The 26,138-nt window shown below is 32.4% G+C and overlaps 1 protein-coding gene across 1 annotated transcript in view; it reads right to left on the reverse strand.

Moving 5' to 3' along the window:
• LOC133173961 (uncharacterized) overlaps positions 1-26,138 on the reverse strand; it is a 67,248-nt gene that overhangs the window by 34,222 nt on the left and 6,888 nt on the right. Inside the window, exon 4 of the mRNA XM_061309022.1 lies at positions 23,543-23,632. Within this exon, the coding sequence (XP_061165006.1) occupies positions 23,543-23,632 (90 nt within the window). The remainder of the gene's footprint in view (positions 1-23,542; positions 23,633-26,138) is intronic.

Consider the following 26,138-nt stretch of genomic DNA (forward strand, 5'->3'; position numbering starts at 1 on the left):
GCATCTTATTGAAATCAAACAAAAAATGTAGGACTGTGAGAGTAGTGTTTTAGGTGATTTTTCAGAGTTCTATTTTTAAATACAATTTTTTTTTTGTAAATAAGGCTAAAATTTAGGACCAGTATATAAAAGAATTATTTACAGACGAACAAACAGACATTTTGCAATTGCATATGCTAGCTCTTCCAGTCAGGACAATAGCAATGAAAGAGAAACCTAGTGTTTTTCTTCCTAATTAATAGAGGTGCTTAATTAATACTCTGGATAAAATTGAACAATGTTCTGATTAAACACACTGTTAAAAAAAAATATTGAGAAGAACAAATCCAGCCAAAAAAAAAAAAAAAAAAAAAATGCATGAATATATTACACAACAAGTAATAGCACAACTACATCCTTTACATGTTTAGCTATCAATTCATAAAAACTGGTACAGGTACAACTGAAGCTTAACAAACCAAGAAAACTTGAGAAAACATTAAGACCCAAATACATTAGGACCTGCAATCTTCTTTCTCACTAAGACAAATAATTTAAAGTTGACAGATGTACACAAGTATACATTACGATATCAAAAAATCAGTCTGACAATTTTTCATTGGTAAAGCACATGCAGATCAATCAACTGTACATAGAGCACTATGACAAAAGTATTTGTGATTCTTACACAATGGCAACATTTTCCAAGCAAATCTAGTTTAAGACAACTTTCAGAGCAAATGTACTTATCCTCTGAAACTTTCACAATATTATCTTAGAAAGTGATGTAATTATACAAAGTATGCATTCTAATGGAATCAAAAACTTAATGGGCAGAAAATCCAAAGAATGATTACTGCATAAATTACTTCTCCTATATTAAAACATGTTCACTGGGTAATCAAAGATTACATAGCTTTTTTCAATGTAAGGCAAATCCCACACTTTATTCAGGTAGTGGTATCCCTACATACAACTTTTATGCAAGTTCGGTCTAGGTAGAATTTTTACGTGGGAATGGACTTTCTCAAAATTTTTTTTGTTTCATTCATCTAAATAATATGTTTTGTGTAAACTGACTCCCCTGTGTGGCAGCACATGTCCAAGGTTAATGTTTTATAAAGTAGGTCAAACTCTAAGGTCAAGGTCAAAAGTTCATAAATGTTGGTACCCTCTCTTTGATCAATGTAGGACATAGAAGCTATAACTTGAAAATTAATCTGCTCAGAAACTTTAACCTGGACACTGATGCTGACAATGTTACCCTGACAACACTGACACTTGAGGGTATTACATTAGCCCCCCCCCCCCCCCCCTTCTACTGAGGTGAGGAAAAAATGCAAATACTTTTGTCATGGCTTTGTAGGCAGGGTATCTGCTAGTATGAGAACTAAAAATACCTCCATAATATGTACCTCCTACCTACAAAACTAGAATGTAAAATGTTAAATAAATAAAATAATAATTGTGTTTAAAAATTGGTTAATGTTTTCAATTAACTACATCATCTATGAAAAGTTTCAAATTAAGAAATATGGCACATTTCACAAATTAGTTCTCCAATATCAAACCATAACAAGTAGCATACAAGTACATGGAAGGTGTATGGAAATCACATGTTGTCATCAGAAGTACATATAATTGTTTTATAAATATTTGAAAGATGGACATTTAACTTTTGAGAGAAGAGCATTTAACTTTTTCCCCTTGTACAGTGTTGACAATTTCCCCCTAAAATTTGGGTCTTTAATTACTAAAATATTTGAAATTTAGTCCAGAAATGGTTGTATTGAACAGGGTTGACAATTTTTAATTAATAGCTATAAAGAAGCATGTAAAAAAAAAACAAAAAAAAAAACCCACCATTAATTGCTATAAGAAAAACTGCACTCTAACGCCAATCTGCATTTTCATAAATCTTCCAAATACATCACAAAAAAATATTTCCCTTCTGATATGCCCTCACATAGTTAAACTTTAACTTAAGTAAAATCACATGTATATGCAAAAAAAAGTCATATTTACAGAGCACATTGGCAAACCTTATGATATTCATGTACAAGTAAGAGCTCTAAAATATCTCATTTTTTACCATCAACAAATATAAATTCCTTTTCCAGTGCACAGGTAGTGCACCCCCCCTCCCCCCAAAAAGAAAAAAAAAATCTCATAACTCAAGGTCTGAAGAAAAAATACTCTTATTTACTCTCTGCAATGATGTAATAAAATAATCATTAAAAAATTACAAATTTTAAAAGCATGAATTTATATACTGTTGATATATATAATAGGCAAAGTTGACAGTTTTAATAAAAATGCAGCACAATACAACTCAGTCAGGCATAGCTATACTTTAAGGAACTGGAGGATGGGGGAGCTATACTTTTTGCTCATACCCCCTCAATAATGCCTGATGGCATTTTTAGGGGGTCAAGGAATTTTTGTTTGGAAGTGCCCCTAAAATGAAAATGTTTGGTTGTGCCTCCCCTTCCCTCCCCCTTGAAATTCTTTCCTGCAGGCCTGTCATACATATTTAAAAAAAGGCAGCAACATAATTCATGAATATGAAAAAACCTTCCTTAAAATCCTCAGTAATATTGCTTTATAAGAGAGACTAACTTATAACATCTAGATCTAAGAATTTAACTATAATTTACAAATTATGCATTTTGAAAAAAAAAATCAAAGGGTTCCTAGGAAAGATGAAAAACTATTTCATAAACCCATGTGATAAAATCTTAAAAAAGAAAAAAAAAAGACGTATTTGACATGTTCTACTGAAGATAAATTTAAGGAAAGTTGTTTTAATTTTAAAGTTTTACAATATTGGTACATGTAATATACTGGTGAAGATCATACACACATATATACAGCAGATTAGGAAATGTCTAGAGACATGCAGTACTATATCAGACAATTTTATGCACTTTTCAAAAAGCTTCTTGAACAACATAGTCACAATTTTTGTAGACAGACAAGTAAACCTTAAAGTTACAAGTTTGGGAAAAAATTTTGAATGTAGGTAATCAAAGATTACAAAGCTCACTTCGATGAATGTTATCTGAAAGTAAGGCAAATTTCACATCAATATTTTTTTTAGCTATGTACATCCCAGATCAATATCCATGCAAGTTTGGTTTAAGTAGGACTTATAGTTATTTGGAAATAGACCTGCTCAAAAAACTTTTAACCTGTTTACTAATCAAGAAAATTTTGGTCCATTCCAACATCCAAAGCAAGTCTGAAAGTTTTCATCTTTAGATGCACCATCTATGCAAGTTTAATCATAACAGGCCATAATTTAATATAGCTACTCCAAAAAAATTACAGTACCCTGGTCACTCATCTGGAAATTGTAGGTCAGATTCAGAATCCAAAGCAAAGTATCCCTAGATACACCATTCATGCTTATTTGGTTAAAATATGGCTAAAATTCACTCATGTGGAAAATCTTGGTGGGATCCAGCATCCGAAGCAGGTTGGTTAGTGTACATTCCTAGATGCATCATCAATGTAAGTTTGGTCCAGGAAGGGCTTATAGTTACTTGAGAATGGACCTGCTCCTAAATCTTAACCTGGTCACTCATCTGGAAAATCTAGGTCAGATCCAGCATCTGAAGCAAGTGTGGTAGTGTCCATCCCTAGATGCAACATCCATGCAAGTTTAGTCCAGGTAGGGCTTGTACTTATTTGGGAATGGACCTGCTCCAAAAACTTTAACCTGGTCACTCATCTGGAAAATCTAGCTCAGATCCAGCATGTGAAGCAAGTGTGGTAGTGTCCATCCCTAGATGCAACATCCATGCAAGTTTGGTCCAGGTAGGGCTTGTACTTATTTGGGAATGGACCTGCTCCAAAACCTTTAATCTGGTCACTCATCTGGAAAATCTAGCTCAGATCCAGCATCTGAAGCAAGTGTGGTAGTGTCCATCCCTAGATGCATCATCCATGCAAGTTTGGTCCAGGTAGGGCTTATAGTTACTGGGAATGGACTTGCTCTTAAAACTTCAACCGGGATAACGACGCTAATGCCAACACTGACGCCGAGGGTATAGCATAAGCTCATTTTGACTTTGTCATGGTGAGCTACAAATTGTAAGGATTGCATATGGCCAACATTTCAGCAAATATATAGGATAATAAAAACTCTATCTTCATTTTTTCATCAATTAATATTTTTAAGGTGTCTGGAAACACTACTGGCTAAAAACATAGGTAATCAAAGATTACTAAGCTCACCTCGACGAATGTTATCTATAAGTAAGGTAAATCTCACATCATATTTTTTTCCTAGTTAGTGTACATTCCAAGATTAAAATCCATCAATATTAGATTCAGAATCCAAAGTAAGTCTGGAACTGTCCATCTCTAGATACATCATCATTCATGCTAATTTGGTTAAAATATGGCTAAAATTCACTCATGTGGAAAATCTAGGTCAGATCCAGAATCCAAAGCAGGTTAGTTAGTGTACATCCCTAGATGCATCATCCATGCAAGTTTGGTCCAGGTAGGGCTTATATTTACTTGGGAATGGACCTGCTCCAAAAAAACTTTAACCTGATCAATCATCTGGAAAATCTAGGTCAGATCCAGCATCTGAAGCAAATATGGTAGTGTCTATCCCTAGATGTATCATCCATGCAAATTTGGTCCAGGTAGGGCTTTTAGTTACTTGGGAATGGACCTGTTCCAAAAACTTTAACCTGGTCACTCATCTGGAAAATCTAGGTCAGATCCAGCATCCCAAGCAAGTGTGGTAGCGTCCATCCCTAGATGCATTATCCACGAAAGTTTGGTCAAGGTAAGGCTTAAATAATCACTTGGGAATAGACCTGCTCCCAAACCTTTAATCTAGTCACTCATCTGGAAAATGTAGGTCAGATCCAGCATCTGAAGCAAGTATGGTAGAGTCCTTCCTTTGATGCATCATCCATGCAGGTTTGGTCCAGGTAGGGCTTATAATTGGGTACCTGCTCCAAAAACTTTAACCTAGTCACTCATCTGGAAAATCTAGGTCAGATCCAGCATCTGAAGCAAGTGTGGTAGTGTCCATCCCCAGATGCATCATCCATGCAAGTTTGGTCAAGGTAGGGCTAATAGTTTCTTGGGAATGGACCTGCTCCAAAAACTTTAACCTAGTGACCCATCTGGAAAATCTAGGTCAGATCCAGCATCCAAAGCAAGTGTGGTAGTGTCCATCCCTATATGCATCCTCCATGCAAGTTTGATTCAGGTAGGGCTTATAATTACTTGGGAATTGACCTGCTCCAAAAACTTTAACCTGGTCACTCATCTGGAAAATCTAGGTCAGATCCAGCATCCGAAGCAAGTGTGGTAGTGTTCATCCCTAGATGCATCATCCATGCAAGATTGGTCAAGGTAGGGCTAATAGTTACTTGGGAATGGACCTGCTCCAAAAACTTTAACCTACTGGCCCATCTGGAAAATCTAGGTCATATCCAGCATCCAAAGCAAGTGTGGTAGTGTCCATTCCTAAATGCATCCTCCATGCAAGTTTGATCCAGGTAGGGCTTATAGTTACTTGGGAATGGACCTGCTCCAAAAACTTTAACCTGGTCACTCATCTGGAAAATCTAGGTCAGATCCAGCATCCGAAGCAAGTGTGGTAGTGTCCATCCCTAGATGCATCAACCATGCAAGTTTGGTCCAGGTAGGGTTTATAATTCCTTGGGAATGGACCTGCTCCAAAAACTTTAACCTGGTCACTCATCTGGAAAATCTAGGTCAGATCCAGCATCCGAAGCAAGTGTGGTAGTGTCCATCCCTAGATGCATCATCCATGCAAGTTTGGTCCAGGTAAGGCTTATAGTTACTTGGGAATGGACCTGCTCCAAAAACTTTAACCTGGTCACTCATCTGGAAAATCTAGGTCAGATCCAGCATCCGAAGCAAGTGTGGTAGTGTCCATCCCTAGATGCATCATCCATGCAAGTTTGGTCCAGGTAAGGCTTATAGTTACTTGGGAATTGACCTGCTCCAAAAACTTTAACCTGGTCACTCATCTGGAAAATCTAGGTCAGATCCAGCATCCGAAGCAAGTGTTGTAGTGTCCATCCCTAGATGCATCATCCATGCAAGTTTGGTCCAGGTAGGGCTTATAATTCCTTGGGAATGGACCTGCTCCAAAAACTTTAACCTGGTCAATCATCTGGAAAATCTAGGTCATATCCAGCATCCGAAGCAAGTGTGGTAGTGTCCATCCCTAGATGCATCATCCATGCAAGTTTGGTCAAGGTAGGGCTTATAGTTACTTGGGAATGGGACTTGCTCCTAAAACTTTAACCGGGACGCCGACGCTAACGCCGACGCCAACGCCGGGGGTATAGCATAAGCTCATCTCGACTTCGTCGAGGTGAGCTAAAAAACTAAAATATCAGATTGTAGAATTTTGATCTTGGAATACATAACAGGTCACTGATTAAGCAGTATCATTCTTGGAAAATAAATGAAGCATATTGATATATAGTTTTCAAAATACCAATATTAGAGCCTACAATTTAATTTACATTAATTATTGAAGCAGAAAAACTTTATAAATGAATGACCAGAATAAGTAAGCTTGCAGCATCCGAAGCCTTACATGTAGGTGCTCTGAGGGTTGTATCATTAAGTCTGAACTCACTGATTAAAGAATCAAAATTCTGCTACAAAATATATTTGTATATGTGTACTAATATAATTATTCAAGAAGCCCAGCTCTGAGATTATACAGATGCATGAAGTAATAGTAAGCATTTACATTATGATTGCAGATAATTTTTACATGCATTTTTAAAACTAGCTTACTGGTTTGAAATTGAAGAAAATGAAAGATTCAATAAAGAAAAGCTGCTTCTTTTCATGATTTTGTGTTGATCTTGGTCATGAAAAACATGGGTGAGGATCAAAATCTATATCAAAATCTTAAGAATTCATGTACTTTTAACAACTTTTAAGGATCGAGACCAGCATTTCTATTTGACAATGAGCAGCCAAACTATTGACACTTATACTATTTTTGTCCACATCAGCATATTTTACATCATACTGTTACTTAGTATTTCATACACATTTCCACTGTAAGCATTCTGGATGGCAGTTTCTCATGCAGCCCTTTCAGTACTGTCCTGATTGGTGAATTCAACATCGACAAAGAATATAAGACCCCGCTTTTGAATTCTCTAAGCTCCCTATAACCAATTGGACACCTTTTAATTAATGGGATAAACAACTCTACTGAAAAATTATGTATAAATACAGCAAGAAAATTGGGTTCTTTAAAAAAATTTAACATTTAAAAAATAATAAATAGATAGATTAATAAATAAAATTATTATACTTCTGTTAAAATGTTTCCTATATAAAGTTAAGAAGGTAAAATAACTATCTTTTATAGTCTGAAAATTTCCACGCATAGCAAAGCTATACCCCGGGGTATAGTTTGTGCTATCCACCCCTCAGAAAATTTTCATGCAATTTTTGCCGCCAATTTTGATTTCCTATAATCAGTCTATAGACTGATGATGTCGTCCTGACTTCAGTAGCATTGTGACGTCATCAAGATTTCAGCTCATTCTAGCAGTGTTACCTTATTCCAAATACTTGTCCAAAGCTATTATAATAATTCTTTTCATGTTTTGCCTATGAAACTGTAGTATCAGGTAAAACAAACCCTCAGAAATAATGATATACATTGATCAGTATAATAAAACGCTTATCCACTGGCTGTGAGTGGGATAGCTCTTTTATCAAACCAGCGACGGGAACTATTCCCCTCGGGCAAGCCCCTCGGAGAATAGTTCCCATCGCTGGTTTGATAAAAGAACTATCCCACTCTCAACCAGTGGATAAGTGTATATTATTTTTTTTAATTAAACATGTCATTCTTACATATTGCTGATTAAATATTTCATATAAGTGTAAATATACATAATTTGTTCTTTTTCAAATTTATAAAAAAAGGGCATCACTCAATTCTAAAAAGGAAATAATTATCCTATACTCTGTAGTAATTATTAGAGAGCTACCAAGAAATCTGAATGTTTTGGCAATTTTAAAACGTTTAGATCTCCCAACTTATGGGATACTCAAAAGCAAGCTCCAAGGATGATCAGCTCTTATACTCAGGCAGGCTAATGACAGATAAGTTGATATTTTAGGAATTTCAACAACTTCATTTAAAGTCAGCATATTGTAAATTCTATGGTCCTTATAATGACCTTGTTAGCAAATACTATATACACTGGGTCGTATTTTGCTGACTTGTTTCCTACCAATTTTTAGGCCTTTGTTTTTATACTGAACTTGGAATATGTATCGTCTACTTGGTCAATACATAGTGCTCACGGTGTGTGTGACCAGTTGACAGGAATGTTTACTCCACCTAGGCATATGATCCTACCTCTGGAATTTCAAGGGGTCCGTGTTTATGCCCTCTTCACAGTTTTCTATTATTGATCAATGTTTGCTATCTTCACCTTTTTCAGTCATACTTTGACGGTTTTTACATCCTAATTACCCAGTACATGTAAAACGTCTCCACTTTCTTAAGGAATACATATAGTCACAGTTTTAATGAACAATTGTAAATTATTTAGAGGTCAATATTACAGGTAATTATGTTAAAAGACTGTCTCTGTTGGTCAATGCAGCAACTCAGATTTTAAGTCTTAGTAAGCAGCAGTTCTTCTACTGTTTTCTTCCACAGTTTTATATTGAAGTTTGGATTTTTTAAAAAATTACTATATAATGTGAATTTTTAAGATTTTAATATAGAAAGATCATTAATCCAATACTTTCCACCTGAGTAGTAAATCTTCTACAAATTAGGGTGAATTCACCATGCATCGGACACCCTCGCACTTCAGCAAGTTCTAGCGATATCGCTACTGACCGAATGTTATCAAAATGGAACTTAACATATAGTATGTGGTTAAAATATAAATTTTTGACACAATCGTGTGCTATTTATTAAGATAATATCACTAAAAACCGATTTTTTCGAAATAAGTCAGAATAAACCATGGATCAAACAATATTCACCATGCATCGGACAGACGGTATTTAAACCAGAAAAATATCATACCTTGATCTCGGTGCTTTAAAATTAGTGATATCGAAACATTTTTGTCTTTTATTAATAAATTAAACTTCTAGTTAGATTTGAATGACTATTTCGATCCACAAATGTGAACAGATTTTAGTTGCATCACATCGCCTTAGAAAGGCTTTAGAATGCTAGTAATATCCCATATCGAAAATGAATACAAAAATAATACAAGAAAAAAATACTAAAATAATACAAAAAAAGTATATTTTTAATGACCAAATTTGGAACCCTCTAAATCTTGGTTCCAATTTAGGTCAAAAATAATAGACTTTTTAAAAGCCAAACACAGAAAAATATATTTTTAATATACTTTATTTTTTCGAAATAATACAGAAATGATACACACGACCTGTAAAAACGTATTGTTTTTGTACTTTTGTATTATTTCTCTATTTTCCTCTCCAAAGTATAAAAATAATACAGTCCATAGAAAAGTATAGAAAAAATACAGAATGTATTTATTTTGTATTAGCATATATTATTTTTGTATTTTTTCACCTTTAAGAATTAAAATACAAAAAAAATATAGAATATATTAATTTTGTATCACATATATTATTTTTGTATTTTTTCATGTGGAACAATTAAAAGTACAAAAAAGATATAAAATATGAAAATAATACAGTACACAAAAAAGTATGAAAAAAGTATAGAATGTATTAATTTTGTATTAATATGTATTGTTTTTGTATTTTTATCAGCATGAAGGATTGTACTTCAAAAATATCAAAAAAGTACAAGAATGATAGACAAAAAATACATTTAAATGCTTAAAATAATACAAAACAGAGTTTTAAAAACTACAAAAATGATCATGGGCAAAAATTGTTATTTGAAGAAAAGGGGCTGGAGATTGAGGTTCTTAATAGCATCTATTGATTGTTATTCAAAAATCTTTTATTTATTTGAAATATTTGTTAAATAACAATTTTAGTAACTCAGTCAGATTACCTTAAATGTACAAATAGCTAATTAAAAAGTAATTAATGTGGCCAGGCTACTGATTCAGCTACCAATTGTAGTCTTGATCTTTCTTTTTACATATAATCTGCTCTTCAATAGTCTTGATATTTTTCACAAGTTTAACTAATCCTGTTTTCTTTGTACTTTTACCAAATGTTTCGATCTTCCCTCTGCTTTGCTGTTTCTTTTGTATGGAAAAGGTAGAGGAGTGTTTACTTTGTTGCAGAAGTCCATCTTCAAATCACACAACCTGTCATCTCATCTGACTTCATCACTGTGAAATATAGAACAGAATGATATAATAATAAAATTTAATGAACCATTACCTCAACAAAACACACATTTTCACATCCAAAATAATTCTATATAGATTTTGTTTAGCTCACACACCTGCAATACTTTCTTGAGAGGGATCTTCTTCCTCCATGTCTAATCAGCTTTTCTTCAATGTTCTGCTGACTAAAATTAACAATAATTATAAATTGAAATTCCAAAAGATCCAGCGGAGTTCACCAAATTCCATACAATTGTACAATTGAAATTACTTTTCTTTAATCTGGGGTTTCTTAGGGGACAACCATTTGATTTGACAATCTGGAGAAGAAAAAGGGGGGGGGGGCTGATTTATAAAATATTTTTAAAAAAATATTTGTAATAAACAATCTGTCCTTGAAAATGTTGAAAGAGTAAACAAAATGTGTGCCCCAATGTTATTCAAATAAACTGCCCCCCCCCCCAACCCAACCTACCCCCCCCCCCTCGAAAAAATTTGAGTTTATACAAATTACAGAATTGTTTTTGAAGGGAAAATAAATAATTCGTCTCTGGTAAACTTGAAAAAATTGGAATGAATTAGAACTAGGAAGCCAAAGCCTTGACAATTATCCCCATCTTCCACCCCTCCCTCCCCAATCAGAATTTATCACAAAAACCCTTGTTCCCCACATGGCCAATAACCGTACTATTTTATCTTTCTACAATACTACAAAATGGGTAAAAAGGCATTCTTTGTTCCTCTATCTTTGTACTAAGTTATTATTTAAAAAATTGAAACTTTAATGTGCTAAAATATACATAATCTTACCGCAACTAGTGTTGTTTACACCAGAAAAGTCCGGATATGATGCCTAAAAAACGTCAGTCTCCTTATGTATTTGCTTTCCTTGGTTCATATATATGATCCTGTGTACCATGATTATGCTGAACTTCTGTTTTTCGATCCATTTTACTAGCGAGCAAATGAGAGTTTATTCAAAATCACCCCCAGCTTTCTCAACACGTCCCGGGAAGAATTTTCAAAATGGCGTGGGTGAAATATTGTTGACCAATCAGAGAACAGTACGGAAGAGTTTTAAAATCTGACCAATCATATTGTGTCATATATACGAAAATTACCGATGTTGAGATCGGAACAGTTAGAGAAAACATATTTACATGGTTTTAAATATCTTGAATCAATTGAACAAACCTAAAATTATGTTAGAAAAAAACGATGTTCAATTTAATCATCAGAATCATTTTTTTATTCCTTACGGAATTTACCGATTACGAAACATCGTTATTTCCGGTCATCATTTCCGCTGCGAGCAGCCATTTTTATATTCAAGTTGACCTGTGAAGTAGACCATAAAGTTCAAATATAATGATCAAAACGAGCGGGAGATCCATAATATATAGCCTTTTTGACGGACAACTTAACTCATACATACGGTACCAGAGATTGAAATAATGTTTAACATCTATCCTTTACACCAATTTCACAACATTTTCTATATTATTTTATGATATTCTTTCGTAATAATTTCTTATTTAATTTTTTTTTTTAAAAGCGGATAATTAAATAGTTCTATTCCATGTCATTGTAATACGTACTGAATTAAATATAATGTATACTAAATTGAGTTGTATAGTCAAGAAAACATCGTAGGTACTGTAATTAGTGCACAGTGGAACTCTCCATGTTGTTTGTTTTTGTTTTTTGTTTTGGTTGGGATGTGTTTTCACAGGTAAATCATGTTATTTCTTTGAGTAGTATAACATGTACTCATCTATTGTTAACCTGCAGGTGGCCACCTGTGCTGTTGGCGATAGTTGTAAACACTCGGTTGTAAACACGCTGTAAAATTTTCAACACAAAAAGAAAGTCTGAAACTCTGAAACTTCAAAATTTACGGCGTGTTTACAAGTATCATGTACAGCACATGTGTCCCCTTAGACGTATCTATCTCTTTCCAAATGACAATTTCACACCTAGTAAAGACATGTTTTAAAAATGAAATTGTTTAGTTAACAAATTTAAACTACTGAAGTTTTCTGTTCTAAATAGCAATTAAATGTAAATAGTATAAAAGCAACCTTTATAGCAGTGGTCTTAATTAATAAAATCTGAGAAAAAATATTAATTCCAACAGACTTATTGCAAGGACATTCTGTAAATTTTCCTATGTTCAAAGAAATACAAATTTCAGTAAAAGAAAACACTAAGTCCAAAATAAATATAAAAAAAATACATGCTGACTGTATAGTATTTTTTGAAAAATTATTAAGTCCAAATTTAATACAAAAATAATACAGACTAACTGTATGTAATTTTCTGTAAAATTACTAAGTTCAATTTTAATACAAAAATAATACAGATTAACTGTATGTAATTTTCTGTAAAATTACTAAGTTCAATTTTAATACAGAAAAAATACACTTGAAAAAAACTAAGTCCACAAAAATACAAAAATGATATACTGAAAATAATCTAAGTCCCAAAAAATACAAAAATAATACCCTGTAAAAAATCAAAGTCAGATTTTAATACAAAAATAATCTACCTATTTGTTGGTGATACAAAAATAATATATTTTTTCTGTATTAATTTTAAACAATACAAAAATGATTGTATTAAAAATATATTAAAAATATACTTTTATGTATTATTTTTTGATATGGGATGGCAACTCGCGCCTTTGTCTCGTGGGTTATCATCATCTAGTTGAAAAAAATAAATTGAATCTACTTCTAGTCGTCATATATCGATAACTTGTATTTTAACTGAAAATTTAGAGTTTTTATTTTCTATTTCCGGGAAAAACAGCTGTCATTGGGGTTTTATATGAAAATGGAAGTGATTACCCATGCATCGAAAAGTGTCCGATGCATGGTGAATTTGTGTCCGATGTACGGTGAAATACACATCATAGTAAAAAACAACTCTAAAAAATATTATACAAACATTTTAGTAAAATTTTTGAAAAATTTCTTTAAAATATATCACTCATTGACAAACTTTACCTATTTCTGACTCGTTTCATTGAAGTCTATTTAAAAGAACGACAACTCTAAAAATTGCAAAATAGTAAAATTTTGGTTACTCCCCTTTGATGATGCAAAATATGACGTAATTTCAAGGCCATTCTTGTGGTATTTTTATCACAACATGAAAATAAAAATCGGCATCATTAAACAGTTTAATTCTTCACCTTTAAGACAGAAACAAGTGAAAACATGGTGCGACCCGGGTTCAATGAAAGTTTATTGCTAAAAGTTGTCCGAAGCAAAGTATGTGTCCGATGCATGGTTAACTCACCCTATAGAATTTTTAAAAATGTAAAATGTCTTCACTTGGATAAGACTCCATGGAATGATAAAATTATTGAAACTAAATTATCATTCTTCTGTTTCCAAACAAATGTGAAACCATATTGATTTACCATACTAAATCACAGTTTTCAAATACGATTCAGAAAGATGATATACCTTAAAGCAGGCTTAGATGAATGGGATACGATTATGATAGTGTTCTTCTTTGATGTTTGCTACGTACATAGCAGTGAAGTCAATGCCGATGTCAATGAAGATGAAGGTACAAAAAAAAGAGAAACTAAATCAAAACAATAGTAAGGAACCATGTACAGCATGCATGCAATCATAAACCTGTGCATATTGATCCATGTAACAAAACACGGCCAAAGTCTTTTAGTTGCCTGGATAACTTCCCAGAAGCTGACTATGATTAAGATGCACTTAAAGGAGAAAATACTGCATGCGATTACAATTATTTAAAAAAAGCAGGACACTTACAGGTGAAATCAAATTTGAAGGTATAAACAAATTTGCATCATCATACAAGCTGTCGATCTATATGGTATTTCATTACAACTTACAGTGTGTTAATTGATAAAACTTCTGTATAATGATTGTTAACATGCACTTGAAGGTTCTTCAATAAATACTTACTGTGTTAATAAATAATATCAATGAACAGATATATAGTTATAAGCCTATTCTAGGAAAAAATGTTGAATGCACATGAAAAAGGATTTAAATAACACTGAGTTACATCTTGGTGCATTACTTTTGCAATTTTTTTTAATTCTATGATTTAAATATCAACCATTAAAGAACTCGATTAGCATATTGTTATACATATCATGTTGAACAATATACTTTCATCAATTCTAATGATGAACATATCAAAGACATAAATAATTGACACAATTTTGATCTCATACTCTTTAATTAGTTTGTCTTAAGAACTAAGATAATTCATCTAATGACTATAGCTATAACACATAAACAACTGTACGTGTTACAGGCCTGAAGTTTGAGATAATTCTTAATTCGACATGAGTTCAGTACTGTATGAAGAGTTATCAAAAAGTTTGTGGACTAGCGTCATAAAATAAACACATTTAGTTACTGCCATCATCTTTTCTATCCAAAGAATTCAATATAAATCAAAAGTTTTATTTTTTATAATTTTTTAAATTTTTTTAAGCAATGTATGGTATGATCCAGTGACACAACATGATCTCTGAGTTAAGCAAATCATATTCCATAACAATTGTTTACATCGTGATGCCATTTGATGCTTATGTGATGTCAGTTATTAGGCTCCCTGCATATTCAAATGTAAACAACACATTGAATATGATCTGGACAGTATGGCACATGGAGGAGGCATATTGATTTAATATGGGGTTGGTAGCTAGGTCACATGGAGGGGGCATATTAACGATATAATGTGGGTAGGCAGTATAATATGGTTTAATACAGTATTCTTCCAGACAAATGAAATTTCAAGATTTTTATCAGAGGCAGGATTAAAGCATTTCTCCTCCTATAATCATGTTAATTCACTTGTGTAGTATGACACATACTGCTCCATAAAAATAACAATTTTTACCTCATTCTGTAGGTTCTATGAAATCATATCAATTTATATACAGAGTGCCCCAAACAATTAAGGCGTTAAAAACAAGATACAGAAAAATAAAATGCATCCGGAGTACCTGTTTTTAAATGCTGAAAAATATTCAGCGAGAGCACAAATGGACATTTTATGTCAATTTGTAGTCAGCGGGTAAGTCAGTCACATCAAATAGTGATGCTGCCCATTTGTGCAAGACTTTAAACGACGACAACTAAACTTTTTGATTAGGAGCCAATTGGTGCCTAAATTTTAAGAGGTCATTTAGAAGCCTGCAGGTTTCAGTCTTTACTTACAATATAACTTGATCCAAAGAATTTCATCAAGAAAAGTATATTTGATCAAGGCAAAAGGAGCATTAACAACAATTAATAACAATTTCATAGGGTGTCATGAAACTCAATGGTAACAGTGCCTGCTGATCATATTGTCTTTTATATTTAATGATAATTTGGCACATTAACAACAAATCAAGCTGAAATTTTCAACATTTTATCAAATTCTGTTGTTTAATTTTTTTTCATAAATAATATATCATCTGTTCAGCGATAAAGTATCAATTTCATTGCATCAGTCCACAAACTTTAAGAACCCTTGAAGATAACCTAATTTTCGCAACAACTCATTTTTACAAGATGGTTATTTCCTCTTTAAAAGCAAGACGAAGTTTTCAGAAATTTTGATTATTGCATATTATATGATCCAATACAAATATACACAAGAATAAAATTTTTGTGAGCAGACCATCTCGTGTAATTATTGGAAAATAAGAGTTCTCATAAATAAAAAAATGATATACAGTACCAATTAATATTCAAAAATTGATAAGAGATAAATAGTAAATATAAAACTAATTTAAAAAATTCACAATTTGTTGAAGTAGCTTAAAATAAAAACTTACTAAAAATTAAATAACAACTTAAACCATAAGGTCTACTGATCATTGAAAGGAGAAATGTTCGTGTTTATCAGTTTATCATCTCTTATACATGTACACATCCTTTACCACTACATGTATCTTTGTCCTGACTTCATTATTTAAAACCTAAACACAAAATATGATATTTCTGTAATTATTTATAATATGGCTTTATTTATAGACCCCTACAGGAGGGGACTATAGCCTTCCTCCTCATTTGTCCATCTGTCAGTTCACCTATCTGTCCCTCTGTTTGTCAGTCTGTTCCATTAGTTTTCCATACTTTTTACCTAAATGCTTGCAGATATTGAGCTGATTTTTGGCTTGTAATTACAATGTATATGTTGATAAGTTACAGAATTAATTAGTATTTTGCTCGACTTTGTTGATTTTTGACAGAGATACAACCTTTTTAAATTTTAAGGGGAACCAGACATTTGAATTGTCTACTCATGACTACACAGCCCTGGTCAGGGTTTCACCCCTGTGAGATGATATTCATGACTTAAAGAACTTTTATGAGTTGTTCATCATTGTTCATGAATGCTCATAAAAGATTCATAATAGTTTCATAAAAGTAGTTCATGAATTTAATTCATGAACACATTCATACTGAAAAAAATTTATACTTCATGAACAATGATGAACTTTTATGAAATTCGAAAATCTTCAACATTACACAGCAACAAGTTTCATGATTATTCATGATTATTCATGACTCAATACAATTTAAATTCTATAATGATTCAAATTTATTGATATTGAATTTTAAGTACAATTTTAATTAACTGAGTGTTCTCCATTGGTGATTGCTTAACAATACATGTATTACAATACTGTTCAATGTTGAAATGGAAAGACTAAATAGACAGAAAAGCTTGTTGGATTTTTTTTAACATCATTATAGACTATCAGTAATAAGTTGCAAATCAGGGAATTTACGTAAATTTACGTCTTAAAATGCAAAAGATGTATACAATTGTGGTACATACACATTAACATGAATTGTATTTTCTCATGTCCATTTAAGAAATACATGAATCATCAATGTTTTCAAGTAATGATAACCATCACTCACAGTCCAGTATGTTACAAAAAAAATACTATTTGATCCCTAAAACTTATAATTTATTATTTAAAAAAAGCCTCCATGCCTATTGCAACATTTTTGTTCATGGGCATAAATGGTTCTAAAATTTACAACATATATATTTATTTTTTTATAAGGTAACATCTTAAAGTAGAAAATAAAAATTGTGAGGTTAATAAACATGTTGCCGATCATCTGAAAAGATATAATATTAGTCTTGTCTATGATGTCAGTTTCAAATTGTGTGCTTGCATGCGAAGATCCAAAACAACTTGGTTCCATAAGAATCATACTCCTGTCAATTCTCCTTCACTGATAAACATAGCTGATTCTTGCCGCTGATTCTTCAGTCTTTTGGGATATTTCAGTTCTAGTTGTTTCTTTGTTAGACCTGTAAAAATTGTACGCTCTTAATGAAAGTTATATTTTAAATGAATAGACATTGACAAAAAACAAAACAAAAACAAACAAAACATTCAGCAACTATCTGCATAGTTTCAAAGTAGGTAATCTATACGTCTAGTATGCCTGTGATGACTTAAGTTTCAATTTATGTGAATAATTTTGATGTACAAATAGAAACACAATCGTTTTCCCTGAATTCAATAAGCTAGATAATTAAAAAAAATATTAAGTTTAAATACTTTATAAAAATATTTCCACATAATATCGGTACTTTTTGCCTACTAAGTAATCTGTGAGGACACGGATTGTGTCAAACTCTGTCAACAAACAACACTGCATACATAATTTTAAATCGTATTTTATCTCCCTCCTGTTTCATTCTTGAGAAAAAAGCAAATGCCTTGCCAATCTCATTTTGAAATTCGAACAAACCAAACAATAAATAGGGCCATAAAAATATAATTAATTTAAGAACATATGAAACAACAACCTTGCAGCTTGCAGGTTGTGCACACGATATCCATCCCCCGATTGTAACATGTATAAAACAGATGAAAACTTACTCATGTTGTGAGCTGATGAATGCAGGCGGAACAGTGCTGGTCTTTCTGTGGATGTTGTTTGGATGGTGTGCATTTAAAATATAACCTCCAATGCAGTCTATATTGTAAATTCTCAAGTTTACAAACTTCTATCGCCCACCGAAAAACAAAAAGGCCGCCATCTTTTTAGCGGGTGGCGAGGCAATTCGTATCAATAATTTTTCACACCCTTTTTATTCTAAGATTTTTTTAAAGTTTGTAGAAACGTTGGCATAAATATAATTAAAAAAGTAAAACTTTATTTAATAGTACCAGTCCACGATTAACTAGGCCCATTTATTTACCATTTTTTATCAAGGTACCCCAAACAAGAAATACATTGGCGGCCAATTAATATTACGGGTATGATTTGAATCGCAACCTCAATCGTTTTTAGAAAACGTCGTTTGATTGGACGCTTCTGGTAGCTGATTTATAACATCATTACTGATTAGTTAAGCAGTTACGCGAGCGCCAAATTTTCAATAGATTGAAAGGAAGGAAGATGTGTATTGCATTGTCAGAAGATTGTCGATAGATCTAGATTCTGTCAACATTTTTTTAATGGAGTGTTAACTATTATATTCATCGAAAGGAAGGACTGCAATGGGAAGTTTCTAGTATGCCGGTCCCCGGAATCACGCGATTGCGCATGAGCAGTTATTTCCCTTGCCGTTGCGATGCAGAATGTAAACAAACCGCCATTTTCCCCTTGCTTCAACAAAACGCATTCGATCGAGTGATTAGGGTTAGGGTATTTTGTCTTAAGATTGGAACTGTTTTATAAATCCACTCTTAAATCTTCCTGACTTAGGGCTAATTCATGTAATTTTTGCTTACAAAAGGCACTGCCAAGTGCCTTTTGTGACCAAAAACTTGCATGAATCAGCCTTATGTCGAACTGCACTGTGCCGATATACCATCTTATAGGAGTAAAACATGAAACATGCAAAACTTAAACAAACTGTTAATTAAATATGGCATTGTATGCGATCTACGGATTAGGGTTAGAGTATATATAGCTCGGATATTGTAACTGTTTTATATTCACCCATGTTCGCATCTTATATCCGACTTTGGGCTTATTCATGCAATTTTTGCTTACAAAGAACCGGAAGAACAGGAAAGTTTTGCGAAACTTGGATGAATTAGCCTTGGTCTAATGTTGAAACATACGCGATATTGTGCGGTAAGTTTTGGCAAGTAATTGGTAAAAGCGACTTACCGTTTACTTAAGCTCGATATCCTAACCTCCTAATGTCCATATTCAGAATATTTTTTCTTTCAAATCAATGGTGATGCACAATTCAATCAACCAATTACTAGTAATTAGTTATCACTTGTTAAATCCCTGCATTTCTCACAAAAATCTCGCAATTTTAGTAGCATTTCACTTTGAGTCTTCATAAGTCTTCATTACGTCAAAACACAAGTGACGCACGTCATGAATATTTATGAGATTACGTCAAAAACTGATCATGTGACTACATTCCTAAACAACGCAAAATGGAGTTTTATCTACTAAACAAGTACGTTATTTTACGAAACCTTTTAATTCTCATTTAAAAAACTGTGTTTAAAAACCAGTTTTTTAAACCCAATTTTTCACAAGGAACACGATTTTTGGCTCAATTTTGCGATTTGTGGCCTTTTTTATCGATTTTGTCGATCGCTCACGCGATCGTATTATATTGTACACCGCCTTCGGCGGCATCTATTTTAGCGCCATATTTATAGGGACCGGTATACTAGAAGTGTTCCACTGCAATACAGAGAGCATGTGGTAAGAACATAATTCTTTAATTATTTTGGTTCCAAATTTGATTAGCACACTTGTTGCACGCATGCCAAACAAACGTGATTTAAAAAAAAAGATAACTCGGAGAGAAATATAATTTCAGTTATTGTTAAATAAAATGAATTTTAATGAAATATCTTTTAAAAAATTTATTTTAAAAAACGTGTGTGTTTTGGTCTCAGAATATTTTTTTTATATATTTTACAATAAAAAATGGAAGGGGGGGCATAACCCCCCCCCCCCCCCCCCCCCCCCGTGTGCCCATGGACTAGCTCAAATTGAAGAAAAAAAAGGAAACTTGATTCTAAATTGAAACTAAAATCATTTTTAAATTTTCTTTAATGATTAGAACAAATTTACTTTGACTGGTCTCTGAGGATTCCTGACTCTTTATAAATTAAAGACCAAGTATTCTGTATAAAAGACAGGTAATTCCTATATTTTTTTTCTGGACTCCAGTTGCAGCATCACCACAATTCCCATATTATTTAAAAGTATCCTGTTCCCTGTAATATTTATTTCTATTTGGCATATCATTTATATACATGTATATGTAATTTCAGGGAGAGTGAAATGAAAAACAAGGCCTATTGTAAGAGCTAGAAAAAAAACCACGTCATGATTTAAAGGATGGATTTCAATTTTGGATGAATTAGTGAGTGATCCAGCAGACACCCATAGAGAAAAAATCATTTTTGGAATGTCAAGAAGCAAAGTTGACAGGGATAACAAATGCAACACAGACATCTGACTTACTTGAACGTGCCATAAGAAGAACACAAGCGTTGTTTAAGATTCTGAAACTGATCCAGGCTGTACATGTAATTGTTTAAGAGTGTGTTGGCTAAAAGCTGTATACATTTATAAATTCAATGAATTAATTTAATACATAGCATTTAGTTTAGAATATTGTAGTCATTATTTATATATTATCAAATTTTTAAATAGAATGTTTATGTACATGTATTTTGAGGGTACTCACAGTGGTTTTGCCAATTTGGCCTTCTGTCAAATTACGTAATTCAAGAATAATATTCTTAAAAAGTTCCTGAAATGTTCATGAAAGATCTAATGAAGCTAAAATTCACAGGACACTATGATTTCATGAATTCTATAAGGAAGTTCATGAATTTTCAAGAGTAGTAAGTAATTCATGAACAACCCACTATTCTTGAATATTCTTGAACTTGGTTTTCATGAATAAAATTCATGAAATCATGAGTGTCCAATTTTAACTTCATAGGATCTTCATGAATATTTCATGAGCAGATTCAAGAATATATTTCATGAACTTTTCTTAAAAGTTCAAGAATTATTCTTGATACTCTCGCAGGGGCAGCTTCGGTCAAGCAATACCTGACCAGGTACACATAGTCATAAGTAGACCTCATCAGAAGTCATAATTGTATAATAGCAATTTTAAATATTGATTCTATTTGAAAACAATGCATGTATTCATATGTAACGGTAGAGATCTTGGTACAAAAAACAAAAGACTATATTTTGTAATGACCAAAGTCTGCCTCCAAAATCAAACTTTGATTGAGAAATCTAAACAAGGTGGATCATCTGCAAACTTGAAAGCATTATAGCCTATTTTCACCAGCCATGAAAACAGACATGTTTGTTAATAGATCTATATGAAGAAAATATTGTATCTAACATCATTATTTTGGTTATCAAGCAGAAGTTTGCCCTAGCTTGATCTTTTGATGTAATGTGTAGAATTATAATATAATTAAAACATGAATATTGTTCTGGGGGCAAGCTTATACTAAGTAAATTCTATACTCAAAAAATGAAGAAATTTTGTTATTTGTGAAAATAATGTAAAAATCCATACAGTTTGTGATTTCACAGGAATGAGAATTGCCAATAATAAACTTCCAAAATATTATAATTTTTGTTTTTTACATGTGCATGGGGCCCCCCCCCCTCCCCCAACCTCACCCAAACCCTTAGGTAGGGATGATAAAGTTTGTTAGGAATTAGTATGCATATATAGCTAAATAGCTGTATTGCATGTAGTTTTTTTGTATTCACAAAAAGGGATTTAAGAGTATATTATTGGAAACAATATTTAAGTAAAATTTACTTTAATCCTATGAGAATTTACTTAAGGTTACTTTTTATTTACATCATTTCTGAAAAAAATCTTAAGATTTTTTTCTGAACTGAGAACCCCCCCCCCCCCCCCCCCCCCCAATGGTGGTTTGATGCAGTTTAAGAAAAATCTCAAAATTGAGAAACAAGAGGCCCATGGGCCATAATGCTCACCTAAGTCATCTTGGCCCTGTTATCAAATTAATGAAAATATTTTCTTAGCAAAAGTAATTCCTACCCCCTGGGATTATGATTTGAACAAACTTGAATCTACACTTTGTCAGGAAGCTTTCTTTTAAGATTATTTTTTTCTGACCCACTGTTTCTTAAAAAGAAGATATTTAAGCATTTTTTCCTATATATTTCCATGCAAAACTTTCATCCCTTATTGTGGCCTCACCCTACCCCCAGGGACCATAATTTGAACATACTTTAATTAATAAGGTATCAGGATGCTTTCACAAGTTTCATAAATTCTGGTCCAGTGCTTCTTGAGAAAACCCCCCATTAATTTCTGTATCTTCCGAAGTCCCCCAGGGGTCCAGGATTTGAAGAAAATTGAATCTGCACTTTATTAGGAAACTTTCAAACAAATTTCATCTTTTCTGGCCCAGTGTTTCTTCACCAGAAGATATTTTAAAGCAGTTTTTACGTTTATATTTTGATCCTTCTTTGATCTTTAACTTTAACTTTGATCCCTGAATGTGACCAGCAGGGGCCAGAACATTAACAAATTTGAATATGCACTATGTCAAGTACCTTTTGTTTAAATCAAATCTTTTCTGGCTCAGTGGTTTTTGAATGACCATATCTTAAGTACAGGTATTCTTAATTATCTTCCCCTGAAGAGGGAATGACCCTCAAACAAACTTGAATCTCATTTACTTGGGGATTCTTTGTGGCAAGTTTGTTTGAAATTGGTCCAGTTGTTCTGAAGAAGAAGTAAAAAATGTGAAAAGTCTACAGATGATGGACAACACAAAGATAAACAGACAATGGACATTCTTCAATCAGAAAGTTTTCTTAGGACTTCAGCTCAGGTGAGCTAAAAACTAAACAACAAGGTGGTATTTGTCGATAAATATATTTGGTGGCACATTTTGTTGAGAAAAGGTAAAATTTCTGAGAAAACTTTGGATTTGAGAAAATTTCAGCATTAGTAGCCCTTATACCAGGAGTCATTTAAGATTTTTTTAAAAAAAATTATGCAATGTCACAATTAAAATGTGCATGCATATTTTTCATTGATATCAAAGTTAAACAATAATTTTTGTGAAACTTCAGTTATCATTTCATCAAACAAGTATCAAAACTTGTCTTAAATCTCTAGTAAGCTATATATCTGCTCTAAGAAAAAGTAAAATAAATAGTAAAAATTGTGATTTTACTTACCTTTCTCATTATTGCAGTTGAAGATAATGGCAAATTGCATAACTGATAGAGCTACTCCAAGTGAAATGCTAATACCAACAGTAGCTCCACCTAAGGCAAAGAAAAATAATTTTTATTAAAATTTCATTCTTTTGGTTGTGTACAGTGGAACAAGAGGCCCAAGGGCCTTGAATCGCTCATCTGATTAATTGTACAACCTAAAAAAAAAGCTTAAAGAAAATAAAACAAAAATTCTTGAGGAAGAAATAATGAAATTAGAAAGTGATCATAACGATAGTAGCTACTCTTCAGACACTTTTGAAAAATTAAAACAAGCACAAACTATGCTAGAAGAAATTAGAAAAGAATATATTAAAGGTTTATTTGCTAGAACTAAACTTAAATGGATAGAGTATGGAGAGAAGCCTACCAAATATTTTCTAAGTCTAGAGAAAAGAAATTACATGTATATTAATAAAACTGTGAACAAGCTTGTTACTGATAATAATATTGTCACCGGCCAGTCAGATATTCTATCTGAAATAGAAATATTTTATAAGGCATTATATTCATGTGGGGACAATAATTTATATGATGTGGAGTTGGAAAGCATCATTAATACTGAACATATTAATGTATTGGATAGCAATGGCAGATTCATAGGAGAAAATAGTCGTGTAATTTATGATGCTATCCATAGCACTCTTGAAAAACAGATCCCAGGTATCATATTACTTATTGACTTTGAAAAGGCATTTGATTCAATTTCATGGAAATTTATGTATAGGACCTTAAAGTTGTTCAAATTTGGCCCGGATATAATAAAATGGGTATCAGTTTTATATAACAAAGCTAAGCTGTGTGTATTACAAAATGGCATTTTTTCTGATTTCTTTTTAATTGGACGAGGTTGCCGCCAAGGAGATCCTGTATCCCCTTATCTATTTAATCTCTGTGTTGAAATTATGGGAATTATGATTAGACAAAACAAAAATATTAAAGGAATAAATATAGGTAAGGAAAAGTTTGTTTACTCCAATATGCAGATGATATAGTGTTGTTCTTAGATGGCTCAGAAAAAAGTTTAAAAAGTGCACTTGACTTACTTTTTCAATTCTCTAAATTTTCTGGTATAAAGCTTAATATTAGTAAAACTAAAGCTATTTGGATTGGCTCAAAACTTGGTTCAAATGAAACACTGTGTGATTGTACAGATCTGAACTGGACTAATCAACCATTTACAATATTGGGTATTACATACACTGCAAATCTTAAGGAAAATGGAACAGCTGAATTTTGACAGCAGATTAGTTGGGATTCAAAAAGAAATAACACAGTGGTCCAAAAGACATATTTCCCCATTAGGCAAAATAACAGTAGTTAAAAGTATTTTACTATCCAAACTTACTCATCTGTTTAGTGTTTTGCCTACGCCAAGTGCACAGTGGATAAAAAAACTAGAAAAATTACTGTTTAAATATATTTGGGGTAATAAACCTGATAAAATTAGCCAAAAAACATTACAGTCAGATTTTAAAAAGGGTGGATGCAGAATGACTAATGTTGAAGTATTCATAAAATCTCTTAAACTTACTTGGTTTAGGAGATTACTTTCAACCAAGTCCACACAGTGGACAGTGTTGCTTACAGAAATTACAGGTTGTAATGTCACACAGATGTGTCAATTTGGATCAGATTACATTAAACAAAAATCTAAGTTAATTTTGAATTCTTTCTGGAAAGAAACACTTTCATATCTTGTAGATTTTATAAGTATTTCTACATCTATAATGCAGGACAACACACTGTTAGAGCTTTTATGGTACAATGAAAAAATTAAGATACAAAAAACAGAGTGTTTTTTATAAATCTTTTTTAAAGGATTCCATATAGTTTCTGACTTGCTTATTAGTCAGGGCACTTTAATCACTTATGAAAGAATAAAAAAATACTTTAATGTAAAAATGCCCTTTACTTATATGAAGGTCTTAAGCATGCTATTCTATGTGCAATGCCAGAAGTAAAATGTCTGGATCCTTCTTCACTAACAAGACCAGTCCAGCCTGAGTTTATAACAATTTTGTGTAAGGATAAAAAGGGATCTAGAAGAATATATGTTTTGCTTATGTCTCAAGGACAACATAAACCTTTGTGCGAAAAGAAATGGACTAATGATTTATCACTACAAGAAGATTTTAATTGGAAACAAGTTTATATTAATCTTAAAAATCTAACAAAAGATACACCATTGTTTTGGTTTCAATACAGAATTTTACATAGAATACTTGGTGTGAGTAAATATTTGTATTTTTCAAAAATTATTGATAATAAACAATGTGCACTGTGCTCACAGGAACCTGAGACACTTAGACATTTATTTTTTGAATGTGAAGTAGTTAAGATAATCTGGTCATCTTTAGAAGATTGGATTCGACAAAAATCTGGTAGAATAGTAGAGTTTAATATACAAAATGTAATACAATGTATTCTGTACTGTAGATATTGATGTGGGTTTGAATATGATTATTGTATTAGTAAAGAAATATATTTTTCAAACATCACGAAAAAAGAGTATCATTATATTTAATGAATTATTATTGTACCTCAATAATTATTT

This window comes from Saccostrea echinata, unplaced genomic scaffold (assembly GCF_033153115.1).
Source record: "Saccostrea echinata isolate AGI-Se365-2 ecotype Australia unplaced genomic scaffold, CSIRO_AGI_Sech_v1 ptg000056l, whole genome shotgun sequence".
In the NCBI taxonomy this organism is placed as follows: domain Eukaryota; kingdom Metazoa; phylum Mollusca; class Bivalvia; order Ostreida; family Ostreidae; genus Saccostrea; species Saccostrea echinata.